The following is a 15967-nucleotide window of genomic DNA, read 5'->3' as shown; positions in this document are numbered from 1 at the left end:
CAATTCAATTAAAACACTCTGCCCATTTCTAAAGGATTTGTAAGATACTTATTTGCATAAAATAGACAGAGACCAGTCTCAAAATCAATCACCAGCGTTTATTCGGGAGTACTGGTCATGGTACAATTCACAACAGGTTAAAAACTAAAAATGACATCATAGGTTTTAAACTGTCTCTCCTCCACTCCGAATCAATGGCAGTATAGTTCACAAGCCTTCCCACACCGTCCACCACCGGTTAAATAATTTACTACTAACCCAATGTCTCTGCTCTCCCTGTGTAGAGATAATGCGTAAGGAGCCCTCCTAATGTTATTCCCACAATTAAATGTAGGCCGCGTTCCAGACCGTCTACAAAGCAGTCCTGTTGCACAAGTAAAACCACATGAATATTCTGGCATGATGTGAGGTACTTGGTGTAAGAATTGTTTTTAATTGTATTTATTTATCCTTTATTTAATCATAGAAGTCACAATGAGATTTAAATATATTTTTCAAGTGAGCCCTAGCCAAGAAAGCAGCATACATTAAGTTACACATGAGACAACACAACAATGAATGCAAGTTAAAACAGTGCATACGATCATTTAAAAGGTTTAAAACATGTGCAATCTGTGGTCAACAGCCATCCAATCTGGGATTTCAAATCATCAAGCAGAATAAAATGATCTAGTTTTATGTCCTTTTGCGAAGTGTTCCAAGATGATGGGGCAGCAAAGCTAAAGGCTTTTTACCAAACTAAGGTATTGTGTTGGGAACATGATATAAAATACAGTTCTGTGATCTTAGATGGTAATGTCAATTACTCTGTAGGGTGAGTAAAGTGCTTCAATTTATTGGCAGCTGCCATTAGATGGCTTCATACGTAGAATGTATGCACACATGGCTGTAAGTCACTTTGGATAAAAGCGTCTGCTAAATGGCATATATTATTATTATTATTATTATTATTTATAGACAACCATGTACCAGCGAGTCTGTCGACTTACAGTTAAGGATGGCCATCCTGCCAACTGATAGAAGGTACAGTGATGTGTGAGAGGTCTTGTGTTGATTACAATTCATAATTGTATGGTACTGGATAATTTTGTTTTCAGCAATAAATCAGATATTTTGTTTAAAACTAACATTTTGTTTGACGGGTTGTTCCTGAAATTATGAATTGAATCAAACATAAACACGTTCTGGATTTAAATTAATTCTGGATTTATTTATTTTCTTATTCTCTCCACCCCAGTTCAGTATTTCCATGTGTAGTAAATGTCCATCTCCTTCCATTCCTGGGTCCTGTGTGTGCACTACATGATAACATGCACGTTGACCACTAGATGTCGGTATTCTGCTTCTGATTCAGTGGTAGGCTATTTCAGTGGTAGGCTACGCGGAACAAAAGGGATGGAGGGTGTGTTTTAAATTCACTCTGGGAAGCCAGAGTGTGCTCAGAGTGCACTCTGGGTGTTAAAAAGTCAGACTCTTGTCAGATTGTCTGTTCATAAATTCAGAGAGTTTCGCTCTCGGAGCGTTCAGAGCGCAAACTGGACGTTCAGGCCAAGGAGTAGGGTTGATCCTAGCCTTCGGACCTCACAACGTCAGTCAAGCACCCAAGCTAACTGGCTAAAGTTGGCTAGCTTGCTAGCTACATTCAGACACAAATAAGAGAACACCTCACTGACCATTTTACTTGCCCTAGCAGAGCTGATTATGCTGTTTTCAATGTATCTCCAGTGTTCTTGACTAACTGTGCTGCTGGCAAAAATGTCATTTATTTTCTAAATTGGCAAAGTTTACTGACACCGGTCATACTCAACGGGTGTTGCGTGTTCGTAAATTCATCAGTTATTCTGCGCTCTGGCACACAGACAAGAGTGCTCTGAAATCGGAGTAGATAGCCAGAGGGAATTTACGAATGCACCTAAGTTATCCTTTGTGACAAGGCTGAGACAAGGCTGACACACTTCAGTTGACGCAGTATCTACGTTGCAATTGTCTACGTGCCGGGGGGCTAGGGTCAGTCTGTTTTATCTGGAGTAATTCTCCTGTCTTATCTGGTGTCTTGTGTGAATTTAAGTATGCTCCCTCTAATTCTCTCTCTCTCTGCTGGTCATCTATGAACATTTGAATATCTTGAAGAACAATCTGACCTTAAATGGCCATGTACTCTTAAAAATCTCCACAGGCACAGCCAGAAGAGGACTGGCCACCCTTCCGAGCCTGGTTTCTCTCTAGGTTTCTTCTTAGGTTCCTGCCTTTCTAGGGAGTTTTTCCTAGCCACCGTGCTTCTACATCTGTATTGCTTGCTGTTTGGGGTTTTAGGCTGGGTTCCTGTATAGCACTTTCCCAATATGAACTCATAATTGGTAGATAATCAATTATCTCCATACTTTATCACCATTCTGCAGTCCCTACTTTCATCTCAGGCTAAAATAAAAATTTATTTTCAAGGACACATCCCACAACCCCCTCTCCAGAATGGCATTGCTGCACTTGCAGCACTATGTGGACAGAGTGATGTTCGAGGGCCAGTGTGCAGACTATGGGTTGATGAAAGTCTGTACCCGCAAGGTGATGGCGGCCACCACAGGGGATCACTGGAACATCTGACCCAGTGTGAGATTAGGAGGCTGCTGGCCAGGGAGAGAGAGAGGCCATCCAGACCCTGGGGATAAGCCAGGGGGGCTGCGCTGTGCTCTGGTGAGGAACAACATTGGTCACCCCAGGGGAGAGGTCCATGGAGCTACGCACCAAACAGAGGCCCAGCCGGGGTGTGGCCGTACGCCGGACACGCTATCTCCTTCTGGTTCTCCTCGGCAACAGAGGCATCAGCAGTGGAGTCCTCAACCATAAAGCCTATGAGATGGCTGCATGCCTCTGCAATGTAGGACAATAACTTGCATGAATGCACTGCCAACCTGAACTCTTGCGTTTCTCCAGTGTCATCGACAGTAAAGGACCTATAACAGAGTAAAACTGAGTTGAAACTGTCCAAAACTGTTTACACTGTCTCCTAAGGTTGCTGACATATTTGTTCTTCTTTAACTGCAGTGACCTGGTATGCAAGACCAGTACACACTATAGTCTATCATTTTCATCACGTCAGCCACAGAGAGTGAACTAGTACGCAGTGAGTGACCTAGTATGTAAGTACACAGTAGTCTGTATGGTCAGGTCCCGCATTGTTATTACGTTATTATGTCAGCCCCAGAGAGACCAGTATGAACACGCAATGTAACACTAACTGACAGTTTAAGGGTTAAGAGTCAGACACTCAGTTTAAAACCTCTACAGGATGTAGAGTGTCCCCCCCGCGGGACGTCCCCCCCAGTTGTCATAGGCTAATGTGATTAGCATGAGGTTGTAAGTAACAAGAGCATTTCCCAGGACATAAACAGATCTGATATGGGCAGAAAGCTTACATTCTTGTTAATCTAACTGCACTGTCTAATTTACAGTTGCTTTTACAGTGAAATAATACCATGCTATTGTTTGAGAAGAGTGCACCGTTATGAACTTGAAAATGAATTAATAAAACATTTAGGCACATTTGGGCAGTCTTGATACATTTTAAACAGAAATACAATGGCTCATTGGATCAGTCTAAAACTTTGCACATACACATTTACATTTAAGTCATTTAGCAGACGCTCACTGCATTCCATCTTGACATCACCAAATGTCCAAATGTAAATTGATTAAGAGTTTCAGACCTCTGTCAATAACAGCTAGTTTTCTGTTTCCCCTCACCACTCCCAACAAACAGTCCTAGCTAAATTCCCGCTTGAGAAATAAGTTACTTACAGTATAAATGGCTGCATTGGGCCTTTAATAGAAAGTAGTAGCTGGCACAGGCTGACACTGTACTGGTACTATAATGAACATAATTGCTTGAACTAGACTAATAATGTCATACACTTCTATTGGAAACGTACATTACGGAAACCTGTTTGCTAGAGGGCAATCCAGACTTAAAACTTCTTCATATTTTTCCTGGAACAGTGATGGCTGTTTTCTCTACAATCTCATTGTGCAGGAGTTGGCTGTAGCTGCATTCTCCAGGAAGTTACCCAGCCCTGTTATCTTGCCATTGTCCGAGCCCTGTCAATAACCATTTGCAGTAATTGGTGTATTGCTAGTTTCTTTTTCAACCATTGAGTTTTTCCAGACAGCTAAAGAGAAAATAGGGCACATCTGTTTTGACTCACAATTTGCACAACGTAGGCCTAAACACACACACAACACCAGACACACACCCACACCACCCTAACTTCTGACGTCGGAGTGGGAGTTTAGAAGGGGGCACAAAAATCACCCCTGCCTTTTTGGGATGGAACAAGAGACAGAGGCCGCCTCCTCACCAGCCCCTTCCTTTCCCACAGTAAACAGGAAGACTGAGCCAAGTCAGACCGGAGACCAGAGAGAGGAGCCAAACACTCAGGAGAAGGAGGATGTCTAAATAGCTGCAAATCCAGCATAAACAAAAGAGAAGTCTGACAAAAGGAATGAACATACGGAGTAAGAATCACAGAGAGGTGGAGAAACTCCAGTTAACGTCTCAATACACCTTTGAGGTGGAGAAATCCGCTAAGAAAAGTTTTAAATATAGAGAGGGGGAGCATTCAAAGCAAACGACAAAGGAAAAGCCTAGGCAGTCTACTATGGCTGGGCAAGTATCCAAGAGCTCAGCACAGCGACTCAGCCGAGACCTGACCTGTTCTATCTGCCTGGATCTCTTCAAGCAGCCTGTCTTTCTGCCCTGCGACCATACCTTCTGCCAGGCATGCATCGCTGGCTACTGGGGGGGCCCCAGAGGCCAGGTCCAGGGGGGGTCTGGATCCTGTCCACAGTGCAGGAAGGTATTCCCTGGCCAGAGCTACCGGCCCAATCGCATTGTGGCCAACATAGTGGAGAGCTACTGCCAGGGCCTGGAGGAGAGCGGGGGGCTGCTGGGGGACATGGGGGTACCAGAGAGGAGCTCTGGCCCTGCTCCTGCCCCACGCTGTGGCCGGCACCGAGAGGAACTGAAGCTCTACTGTGAGGAGGACCAGGAGCTGGTGTGTCTGGTGTGTGGACTCTCTCAGGAGCACAGGAACCACACCATGGTGTGTGTCCAGGAGGCACAGCAGAGATACAGGGTAAATCCAAATTCAAATGGATTTCTGTTGCCTTTTTACACTGCTAAATTTCACAAAGAATGCTTGTAAAAGGCTTAGTACAGGGCAAAATATGTGCAATAAGCCAAAGGGTCACAGATGCAGGGGAAATATAGCACAGAAAAAGTGCCTTGGCATCAACAACTAAAATGTCAATGATTTGTCATACCACTTCAGGTGCCCCTTTATTTTTGTAAACCGCTCATTATCCTCTGCTGTTCGTCTGTTTTCAAGTTGCATCCGGCTCTTTTCCCGTAACATTGTTTGTGCCAGCCTCACTCCCAGGGCAGATTACTGTATTTACCGTGGATGAGCTCTGGTGAACTGTAGAGAACACAAGGCTGATGACTACTTACAGTAATGCTGCTGCTTTGTTCTGGCTATGCAGGCTTCTCTCAACAGCTCCATGGACTCTCTGAAAGGGGAACTGAACATGGCCCTGCAGTGTGAGAGAGAGACTGAGGAGGAGGTCAAGAAGCTCAAGGTAAGAAAAACTATAGTATCTCATACCTACACCTGATAACAATCTATATATTGCGCTTAAACCTTGATCTTCTCAAACTAGGAGCACACAGCGGACCTGAAGCAGCGCATCGAGGCCCAGTTCAGCGACCTGCACCAGTTCCTTTACCAGGAGGAGAAGCTGCTGCAGGTGAAGCTGAAGACAGTGGAGCGCATGGAGCTGATCAGACTAGACGAACACAAGGCCCTGCTCTGTGTGGAGGTCTGCCGTCTGCAGAGGGCCCTGAACGAGATCGAGGACAATCTGAGGGTGCAGGACCCCTTTACACTGCTGCGGGTGAGACAGGACAGGGCTACTGTTTACCTACTGGAGTTATTCTTGAACGACTACACTGAACAATGTTTCGGTTAGATTTGGATTATTTGCATGTGCTGTTTGAACAAAAATATGGATGTGAGGACAAACCTAGCTTGCACACTTCTAGACATTTATATCTGCTATAATAATGTAGTAAGTATCTATTCTAGACATTCTACAGAAGGACCCCAGAGTGAGGGAGGAACACTTTAGGGTGGAACACAGGCAGAATGTGGGCCCATGACCTCACTCCTGGTCGATGGTGAGGATAAGGAGATTATAGGGACAGGCTCAGACCCAGGGACTTTCCCCCAACTACGGGGAGATCCCAAAGGGTGGGACAGCATTAGCTCAGACTCATATGATGTCATATGGAACACTGCTTTTCCACTTGTTAACCACTGCCAAAGCTGATTATCTCTCTCTCCCCTCTGTTTTTCCTGTCTCGTCCCAGAATATCAAGACCCTGCTCCAGAGGTGAGAGCATGGCGTGACGTGGGCCGTTTTAGCTTTCACCATGTTATTCCATAATGGGGTTTTCCTGTTTCTGATATGTATTGTCTAAAGCTTGTGTTGTCTTTGGCAGGCCTTCTCCGAAGTTTGAGAAGCCTACCCTCACGGCTCCCAGTCTGTGTGAGGGGCGGTTCGCAGGGCCCCTGCAGTACCGAGTGTGGAAATCACTGAAAGGAAGCATCTACCCAGGTACTGTAATTTAAATAACTCATCTTGAATAGAGTGAATGTCAATTACAGCATGCAGGAGTTGCAATTCAGGAGCTTTCAGCTACTATTCTTGCTCTGCAATGTATGTGATTTGCAGTGTTGTAGTACGGTCTCCAGACTTGGTCTAGGTCTTGTCTCTGTGTCTGATACATTTGTACTAGGTCTTGACTTGGTCTCGGACAGCGAGGACTCACAATTTCTTCTTGAGACCAATGGAGTAAAAAAATCTCAATTATCAGCTTCCATTCAGTCAGCGCATAAAACCGTTTTTCCATGCCAAATATATACACTCCTTTTTTGAAACAATATCTTATCAGCCCTTATATCTATTATAGACATGTTTGCGCAGTGGCAAACCTATAGGCCTTCAGTGTGTGACAGGTTCATGATTCTGAAAGGACAGCAACCATAATACCAGCGCACTCATGTAGGAGAGAAGACTTTTGGTAAAACACAAAGGGCCAGTGGTGTAGTGGAGAATATATGCCGTTTTGTTTCAGTTGGCATTGCTTATACTCACTTTTTAAACCCTACTGATGCATATCAAAGTAGTGTAGTGGAGGTATACGACTTATCGATTATGTAGTATAATAGAGAAATCATTGCACAAAGTAGCCTACACATTCGCAAGGCACATGAAATATATTCACATGCTCGCAGCACACCCAGCCCAGTTTCAGAGGAAGATCATCTGCAGGCAGCAAGAGTGTAGCAGCTGTCATCTGGTTTTGGAATGGAGCAGCTCACAGAAGAATGACATCGGTACCCTGTAGGGTAGGAAAGACCTTTCAAATCATGATATCTACCAGTAAATGCTTAACTAAAGCAACAATGGGTACGCAAACCAGGTATTGAAAATGTTTAGTCCGAAGTTTTGGTTAGTAGTCTATTTGTGATGGCAATTGTCATCATGCACTATTTGCATCAGGGGTGTAGACACGGCTAAGCCTGGGTGGATAGAGGCCACCCACTGGGGAGGCTGACCCTGACAGATTAATGTGGTCAGAGCCGGGCGGCCCTATACGCTCACAACGCAAGTTGCGTAGGGCCCTGCAAATTACGCAAGGGCCCCGCTTCCCCCTTGTGTCAAAGCAGGTGTCAATGTTTACAACTTGTATGAGAGGATGAAGCGGAACTATCCTTCTGGTTACAAAATCAGGTAAACTTGTGTTCTCTCCTCTCCAAGTTTGATGCCAGCAAATAACAGTAAAGTTAAGTTGATGTGCTAGCTCGCAGTGTATCTCTCTCTAGTCTGTCTGTCTTGCTAACCTAGCTGTGCAGTGCATCTCTCTCTAGTCTGTCTGTCTTGCTAATCTAGCTGGGCAGTGCATCTCTCTAGTCTGTCTGTCTTGCTAACCTAGCTGTGCAGTGCATCTCTCTCTAGTCTGTCTGTCTTGCTAACCTAGCTGGGCAGTGCATCTCTCTCTAGTCTGTCTGTCTTGCTAACCTAGCTGTGCAGTGCATCTCTCTCTAGTCTGTCTGTCTTGCTAACCTAGCTGGGCAGTGCATCTCTCTCTAGTCTGTCTGTCTTGCTAACCTAGCTGGGCAGTGCATTTCTTGGTCTGTTTGTGTCTTGCTTGCTTGCCAGCCACTTCTAGGGCTGTGTTCTGTGACTTTGTGCCTGACAAAAGTGAGACTGATATAAAACAATGTATTACGTTTGATAAAAGCCAACGGTGTTTATAAACTGCAGCTCAGAAAAGATAACTAACACAGACCCCAGTACTGGCATCTTCAGCAAGTACTAACACAGACCCAATACAGCTGGCTTCAACAAGTACTAACACAGACCCAGGTGAAGGATAGGCAGCCTCAGCCAGTACTAGTACAACCAGAGGTGTACAGCCAGCATCAGATACATTGGCAAAACAAGGTGAACAAGCTCCTCCAATCCGCCTCAATGCAGTTGGATATCGCAGTGAATTTAATCTCAAATGCAAAGGCCTCCCTCACTACATACCGGGAAACTGGATTCTCTGAGGCCCAGAAAACATCCAAAAGCATTTGTGAAGAAATTAATGTGGAGGCTGTTCTGAAAGAGAAGAGACTGAGAAACAGCAAAAGGCATTTCAGCTAGGAGGCTCGTGATGAACCAGTGACTGATGCAATGAAAAACCTTGAAGTCAACTGCTTCAACATTGTGGTCGACTCTGCTGTGATATCCATGGATGAAAGATTTGAAACACTCATCCAGGTGTCCAGTGAATATTTAAAGGCTCACTGCATGAAAGTTGAAAACACTAACCTTCAGAAATGACTGTGACATCAGTGGAATGGATCTGGCACAGGGGATTTAGAATTGACCTGATCTGCCATCAGATAAAATGACTGCCTTTGAGCTGCTTTCATTTCTCTGTGAGAAAAACCTGAAGGAATTCTATCCTAACCGTTGGGCAGCCCTAGGAATTACAGTCATCCTACCAGTAACATCGGCAGAAAGGAGCTTTTCAAAATGAAAGCTCATCAAAAGCTACCTGAGGTCTTCCATGTCACAGGAAGGTTTGAGTGGTCTGTCCATCATGAGCATAAAACATGACGTGGAGAAACACATGTCCTATGATGACATCATTGATGATTCTTCCTCAAGAAAGTGCAGAGAAGGAATATTTTGACGGTAAGACGTCAATTCAAACATCAAATATTTACACACTTAGTAACATTTAAGATTGTGTGGCAGAAGTGCATTTGTGTAAATTACTGCTTAACTATGTGACACACTTTCTCAATTTCTTCCAGACAGTCCAGATAGACTGGTGCCCAGATAGACTGGTGCCCAGATAGACTGGTGCCCAGACAGACTGGTGCCCAGATAGACTGGTGCCCAGACAGACTGGTGCCCAGATAGACTGGTGCCCAGACAGACTGGTGCCCAGATAGACTGGTGTCCATGCTGATGCTGAAAATGCCCAGGCTGTAGAGGGAGCCAAAGCTAATCACACAGCTGTATAGGTTTTATTTGACTATTTTGAGACATATAGCTGCAGCCATAGCCTACAGGCTTATGTTTACATTGTATAGACAAAGCTAATTGTATAATATTGTGAGGACTGGACTCATTACCAGGCAGCAGAGCCAAAGCTCAATGTTACATTTTATTATTTTTTACATTTTATATTTTCTATAATTTCTTCTTTATGTTAATGTTAATATTCACTTATCTTAAGATTCTATAGAAAATATTATATTCAATGAATATTGTTTGTTTATACCTCATCCTGTTCTGTATAAGTCTACTTATTATTAGGCTGACTGATGGAGCAAACATTTTTAAAGGAGGGAGGATTGTAGTGGGAATTTATTTTTTTTCTATTTTTTTTTCTGTGATTTTGAGTGTAAAAATCAGACAAATCTATTTGAAAACTCATTAAAAAACGAAGGAAAACAGGATTTTTCAAACAGGGTGCCTTTCCTTCTCTGGGCGGGCCATTTAGGAACTTTTTGGCAAAATTAGAGTATACCCACTTCTCAAGGCACAACTACACCACTGCATAGGGCCGATGGAAAGACAGCAGTCACACACAGAATGATATTAAAGGATAAGCCGTCCATAAACTAGGACACAGTAAGCTAGTAGGTCCCAATCATAAAAATACAAAAACACAACCATTAAGCATTTCCCAATCGAAATGTACAACTATTACTTCCCATCGCATTTTTAACACATCATATAACCGGTAAAATAAAGTTTATATTGGAACTGAGTGTTTTAACTACTTTGGAGATATGAAATCAATCATAATATCTGTCAAAAATATATATATAAAAAATAGGTTATATTTGATCATAACAATCATATATCTGTCAAAAAAAAAATATATATATATATATATAAATTATTTATATTTGACTCAACATTCCATGATGTACATTAAGGCATTGTTGGCAGAATAGACGGATGCAGTTAAAAGGAATGATTAATATAACACAAATACATTTCTTGACAGTCCCAAAAATATTGCTATCAGGTTTTAAATCACAGCTGGCGATGTACATTGTTTGCTCCATTCTGGGTCCACTGTTTCAGTTTCGATTACTCAATATTCTGGACAAAAACTGACAAATGTAACTAAGGCTGGGAATGTCAATACAATCAAACTAGCAAGGGCAACGATCACAAGTCAGTCATAAGTGGGTGAGTGACTGACTTTTTCCCCTCATATCGTTTTTCAGGGGTTATACGGTACATTCGGAAAGGATTCAGGCTCCTTGACTTTTTCCACATTTGTTACGTTACAGCATTATTCTAAAATGTATTAAATAAAAACATCAATCTACACACAACACGCCATAATGACAAAGCACATTTTTTGTTGACATTTTTGCTAATTTATTAAAAATAAAAAGAGAAATATCTTATTCACATAAGTATTCAGACCCTTTGCTATGAGACTCTAAATTGAGCTCAGGTGCATCCTGTTTCCATTGATCATCCTTGAGATGTTTCTGCAGTACTGAAGGTCCCCAAGAACACAGTGGCCTCCATCATTCTAAAATGGAAGAAGTTTGCAACCACCAAGACTCTTTCTAGAGCTGGCCGCCCAGCCAAATTGAGCAATTGGGGGAGAAGGTCTTTGGTCAGGGAGGTGAGGAAGAATCCGATGGTCACTCTAACAGAGCTCCAGAGTTCCTCTGTAGAGATGGGAGAACTTTCTAGAAGGGCAACCATCTCTGCAGCACTCCACCAATCAGGCCTTTATGGTAGAGTGGCCAGACAGAAGCCACTCCTCAGTAAAAGGCACATGACAGCCCGCTTGGAGTTTGTCAAAAGGCACCTAAAGACTATCAGACCATTAGAAACAAGATTCTCTGGTCTGATGAAACCAAGATTGAACTCTTTGGCCTGAAGGCCAAGCGTCACGTCTGGAGTAAACCATGTTGATATTTAATTTTTTTTAAATACATTTGCAAACATGTCTGAAACCTGTTTTGTGTGTAGATTGATGAAGGAAAAAATATATTTAATCAATTTTAGAATAAGGCTGTAACATAACAAAATGGAGAAAAAGTCAAGGGGTCTGAATACTTTCCGTATGCACCGTACACAGCTAGAGATGCAGGTGTCATTTTGTTAGCTCGCAAGAACTTGAGCGACTGTTATAAAATGAACATATCCCTTGCGTTCACAAATTCAAAACAACTGATGAATTTACAAACGCGCAACACCTGCTGAATAAACATAGGCAAAACAAGTAATATTTAGTGAAGAATGCTCTAGATAACATGTAAACAGCCTAACCAGCTCTGCTACGGTGAGTAAAATGGTCAGAGTGAGATACATTTATGTCTGGAAGTAGTTAGCTAGAAAGCTAGTCAACAAGCATGAATTGGCAGGCAAGCTGCAGAAGGACGAGGAGGCTAGACATTCCCCATTGTTTATGAGTGCAATTTTGACAGCCAACTTGCTGAAAAAGTATGAGCTAATTTTGCTTTGGCTAGCAATAGTTGTTGATCTTGTTGTTGTTGTTGTTCATGCACATAACTGAGTGAGAGAGAGCCTACATTTTCATGGTTGTTTGATCAACAGTTCCCAAATCCAGAAACCCATTCGGGTGTATTTTGTGGCTTTTGGCGAATGGGTTCTAATGATCTAAAGTCGGGCTGTTGCAACTGCCTGTGAACGCACAGTCCAGTTCAACGTGAATGATGGCGGCCGGTGTGGTAAATGGCTTGTTTGTATAAAGGTCAACCTCAGCTCTGATTGGCTACGTCGCACCGGTCTGTGTAGACTCTGTATGGACAAAACAGATGTTTTTATATACTGCAGTGTCTATGCTTTTTTAAAAATGTTAGTACCTTCATTTAACTCGGAAAGCCAGTCAAGAAGAAATTCTTATTTACAATGACGACCAACCCCAGCCAAACCCGGACGATGCTGGGCCAATTGTGTGCCGTCCCTATGGGACTCCCAATCACAGCCAGATGTGATGCAGCTGTGATCTTAGACCACTGCGCCACTCGGGAACCCAAATTACCCAAACGCACTTATACTTTCCCGCTCTATATTTTCCCAAACATTCTAAGAATTGATGAAAACATGAACATATCTAAGTGGTCGCTTGAATGTTTATTTTTTAATTATTCCTGGGGGTGTATATGAACAGATTTGAATAAGATTTCATGTTTCTAAAATGCTGTCTGTTCCACTTTAAGTACAACAATGTTTCACACACATAAATTATTTTCAAATAGGTGGCTAACAACAGTTCCACTCACAAGATAATGATAATTTAAAACTTAACTTCTTGTTAAAAGTTATTTTTGAAAAGGGAGGAGCTAACGAATGATCAACAACATCCTCTTTGATAACACCTGCTGCAACCGCCGCAAACTAGCCGACAGCAAAACCTAGTCAGCTAGACTGTGGGGAAACAACTGCTCGCTATTGCGCAGTGACCTGTTGGACTTTAATGAGTGGGACTGTTGTAAAAACGGTCCCAGTCATTAAGTCAAAATGTGATTGGTCTATTCCACTGTCACTCCAAAATGTTGCCTTAATACAGTTAAATGGCAGATGCCTTTAGCCAGCTTCTGATGTCCTAGCCAACGGCTGACTTAGCTATCTAGATTTATCTCCCCCAGAGACCAGCAAAAACATCTGGAATTCTCTTCAGTGTTAACTCTTTCCTTTACAAAAACTGAAGAGATTAAATCAGAACTGTCTTTGAAAATAATAATATAATTATTATTATTATTATAATCATTATTTTATAAATCCTTAAACCTTCTCTGAAGGCGTAGAAGGCCAATTGTTCCCCACTGTGTTTGGGTTAGTAATCATTGGTGGAGTGGCTCTATTTTCCCTCAGCATGAATTATTTACTATTCTGAATGGCTAAAGATTCCATATGTTGTCCTGTAATATGAACACAGAAATACTGGACATTTTCAACTCTTATTGTTGTGGTGATATGACAAAATTACAATCATGGTCTTTAATTGGACTCTTATTTTGCTAGTCTTGGTCATGACTCGGTCTCACCCTCCCCCCTCTGGTCTCGGTCATGACTCGGTCTCACCCTCCCCCCTCTGGTCTCGGTCATGACTCGGTCTCACCCTCCCCCCTCTGGTCTCGGTCATGACTCGGTCTCACCCTCCCCCCTCTGGTCTCGGTCTTGACTCGGTCTCACCCTCCCCCCTCTGGTCTCGGTCATGACTCGGTCTCACCCTCCCCCTCTGGTCTCGGTCATGACTCGGTCTCACCCTCCCCCTCTGGTCTCGGTCTTGACCCTCCCCCTCTGGTCTCGGTCTTGACCTCACCCTCCCCCTCTGGTCTCGGTCATGACTCGGTCTCACCCTCCCCCTCTGGTCTCGGTCATGACTCGGTCTCACCCTCCCCCTCTGGTCTCGGTCTTGACTCGGTCTCACCCTCCCCCTCTGGTCTCGGTCATGACTCGGTCTCACCCTCCCCCTCTGGTCTCGGTCATGACTCGGTCTCACCCTCCCCCCTCTGGTCTCGGTCATGACTCGGTCTCACCCTCCCCCCTCTGGTCTTAGTCTTGACTCGGATTCGATTTGCTCCGATCTTGTGCTTGAATCGGTCTCGCTTCAGCTGGTCTCCAACACAACACTGGTGATTTTCACAGAATGCACTACTTTACTACACAGAATTGACAATTTAATTGTTGTTTACTTATTTTAGACAGAAGGTTAAACTGTTTCATTGAGAATGATACTGCTGTACCACTTTTATCTGTATTATGGAATGTTATACTTGGTTTCCTTGCTCTCAGTTCCAGCTGCCATCACCTTAAACTCAAGCACGGCCAACCCGTGGCTCAGCCTGACCTCATCCCTCACCTGTGTCCGCTACCAGACCTTCAACCACTCTGTCCAGGACAACCCTCACCGCTTCAACGCTGCCCTGTCTCTACTGGGCAGTCAGGGCTTCACCCATGGCCGCCACTACTGGGAGATAGAGGTCTACAGCAGCACTGTGTGGACCGTGGGGGTAGCCAGAGAGTCTGTATCCAGGAAGGGGGTCATCAAAGCCCTGCCAGCCAATGGCTTCTGGACCCTGTCCTTGTCCTATGGAATACAGTACATGGCCTGTACATCGCCCCCTACTGTCCTGTCACTGGAGGAGCCTCTGGCTAGGATAGGGGTGTATCTGGATTATAAGAGGGGTCTGGTGTCCTTCTACAATGCAGAGAGCATGACTCATCTCTATACGTTCCGTGAAACCTTCACAGAGACGTTGTACCCCTACTTCAATCTGGGATTCCTGGATAAAGTGCATGAGAACGAGCCCCTCAAAGTTTTCCTTCCCAAAATCTGACAGCCGCATCTACACATCGCAAAGCCTGAGGCGAGCCTTATACTGGTGCTAAACCTCCCTCAGAGTATAACCGTCAGATAATATGCAACATTACAAAACGGACACAAAATACTACCATATTGTTTTGAGATGTTAACGAGTAAGTAGGCCAACTGTTCAACTTCAGAAATGTCTCAATATCTTACTGAAGTCATCTTGATGGGGGTCAGTGAGCTTCAGCATCAAGGTTTGTTTAATGTTTTTGTCATCATTATTATTAATCCACAATAACCTTTTGCAATATTACAGCGTTAATTTGTACGGGCCTGGTGTTAACTGAACGATGAATACAAAATTGCCTTATTGTCTACAATGTACGGCAGTTCAGTATTTTGAGACAAAGGTGCGCCAATGATTTGGATGAGTAATTTTCAATGCATGATTATACTTTTCATGTAAATGTTGGATATCGTCAGTACACTGCAAGATATCGTTCAAAATAAACACTAACTTGTTTTGTGTCTCAGTGTTAAAATATAACAATTTTTTGATATGAACAGTCTTAGCAAAAAACAGCAACAAGCATGAACACACTTCTGTTTGTGAATATCAGAGCACAGGAAAGAAAAAGCTCATTAAGATGTCATTTGAATAGTTTTCTGTGTGATTGTGTCCTTTTCTTACTGAGCTGAGTAATGGGTCAAAGTTATTAAGATCCTTTGAAGTTACATGTCTGTACAATCTCCACAAAAGTACATTTCATACGCTTTTTCTTCCCTCCCATTCCCTTTGCCTTTACCTAATTTAAAAAAAAAAACGGTATTATTCGAAAGTTATTTTCGGAAGGTAACTGCACTCAACGTAATGGCATAGGCCTAAGCTATTATCAGTGGAACGAGAGAGAGAGAGAGAGAGCGAGCAGTTCAAACAAGCACATGGAAATGTTGTATTCCATTAGTAGCACTTTAAGGAAAGTATTGTCATTCCAACATGCAGGCTGACACAAAAACATAAATCAGTAATTG

At 43.2% G+C, this 15967-nt stretch overlaps 1 protein-coding gene and 1 pseudogene across 1 annotated transcript; one reads left to right on the top strand and one right to left on the bottom strand.

The window, feature by feature from the left end:
* Window positions 1–15967, bottom strand: part of LOC124047676 — a 48929-nt pseudogene that overhangs the window by 3865 nt on the left and 29097 nt on the right.
* On the top strand, window positions 4344–15463 carry LOC124048831 (zinc-binding protein A33-like). Its single transcript, XM_046369947.1, has 6 exons — window positions 4344–5129; window positions 5536–5631; window positions 5713–5946; window positions 6422–6444; window positions 6554–6669; window positions 14419–15463. Exons 1-6 carry the CDS (start codon window positions 4497–4499, stop codon window positions 14961–14963), a joined length of 1647 nt encoding a protein of 548 aa, XP_046225903.1. The 5' UTR covers window positions 4344–4496; the 3' UTR covers window positions 14964–15463.

This window comes from Oncorhynchus gorbuscha, linkage group LG11 (assembly GCF_021184085.1).
Source record: "Oncorhynchus gorbuscha isolate QuinsamMale2020 ecotype Even-year linkage group LG11, OgorEven_v1.0, whole genome shotgun sequence".
In the NCBI taxonomy this organism is placed as follows: domain Eukaryota; kingdom Metazoa; phylum Chordata; class Actinopteri; order Salmoniformes; family Salmonidae; genus Oncorhynchus; species Oncorhynchus gorbuscha.
This window is presented reverse-complemented; position numbering and strand designations above follow the sequence as displayed.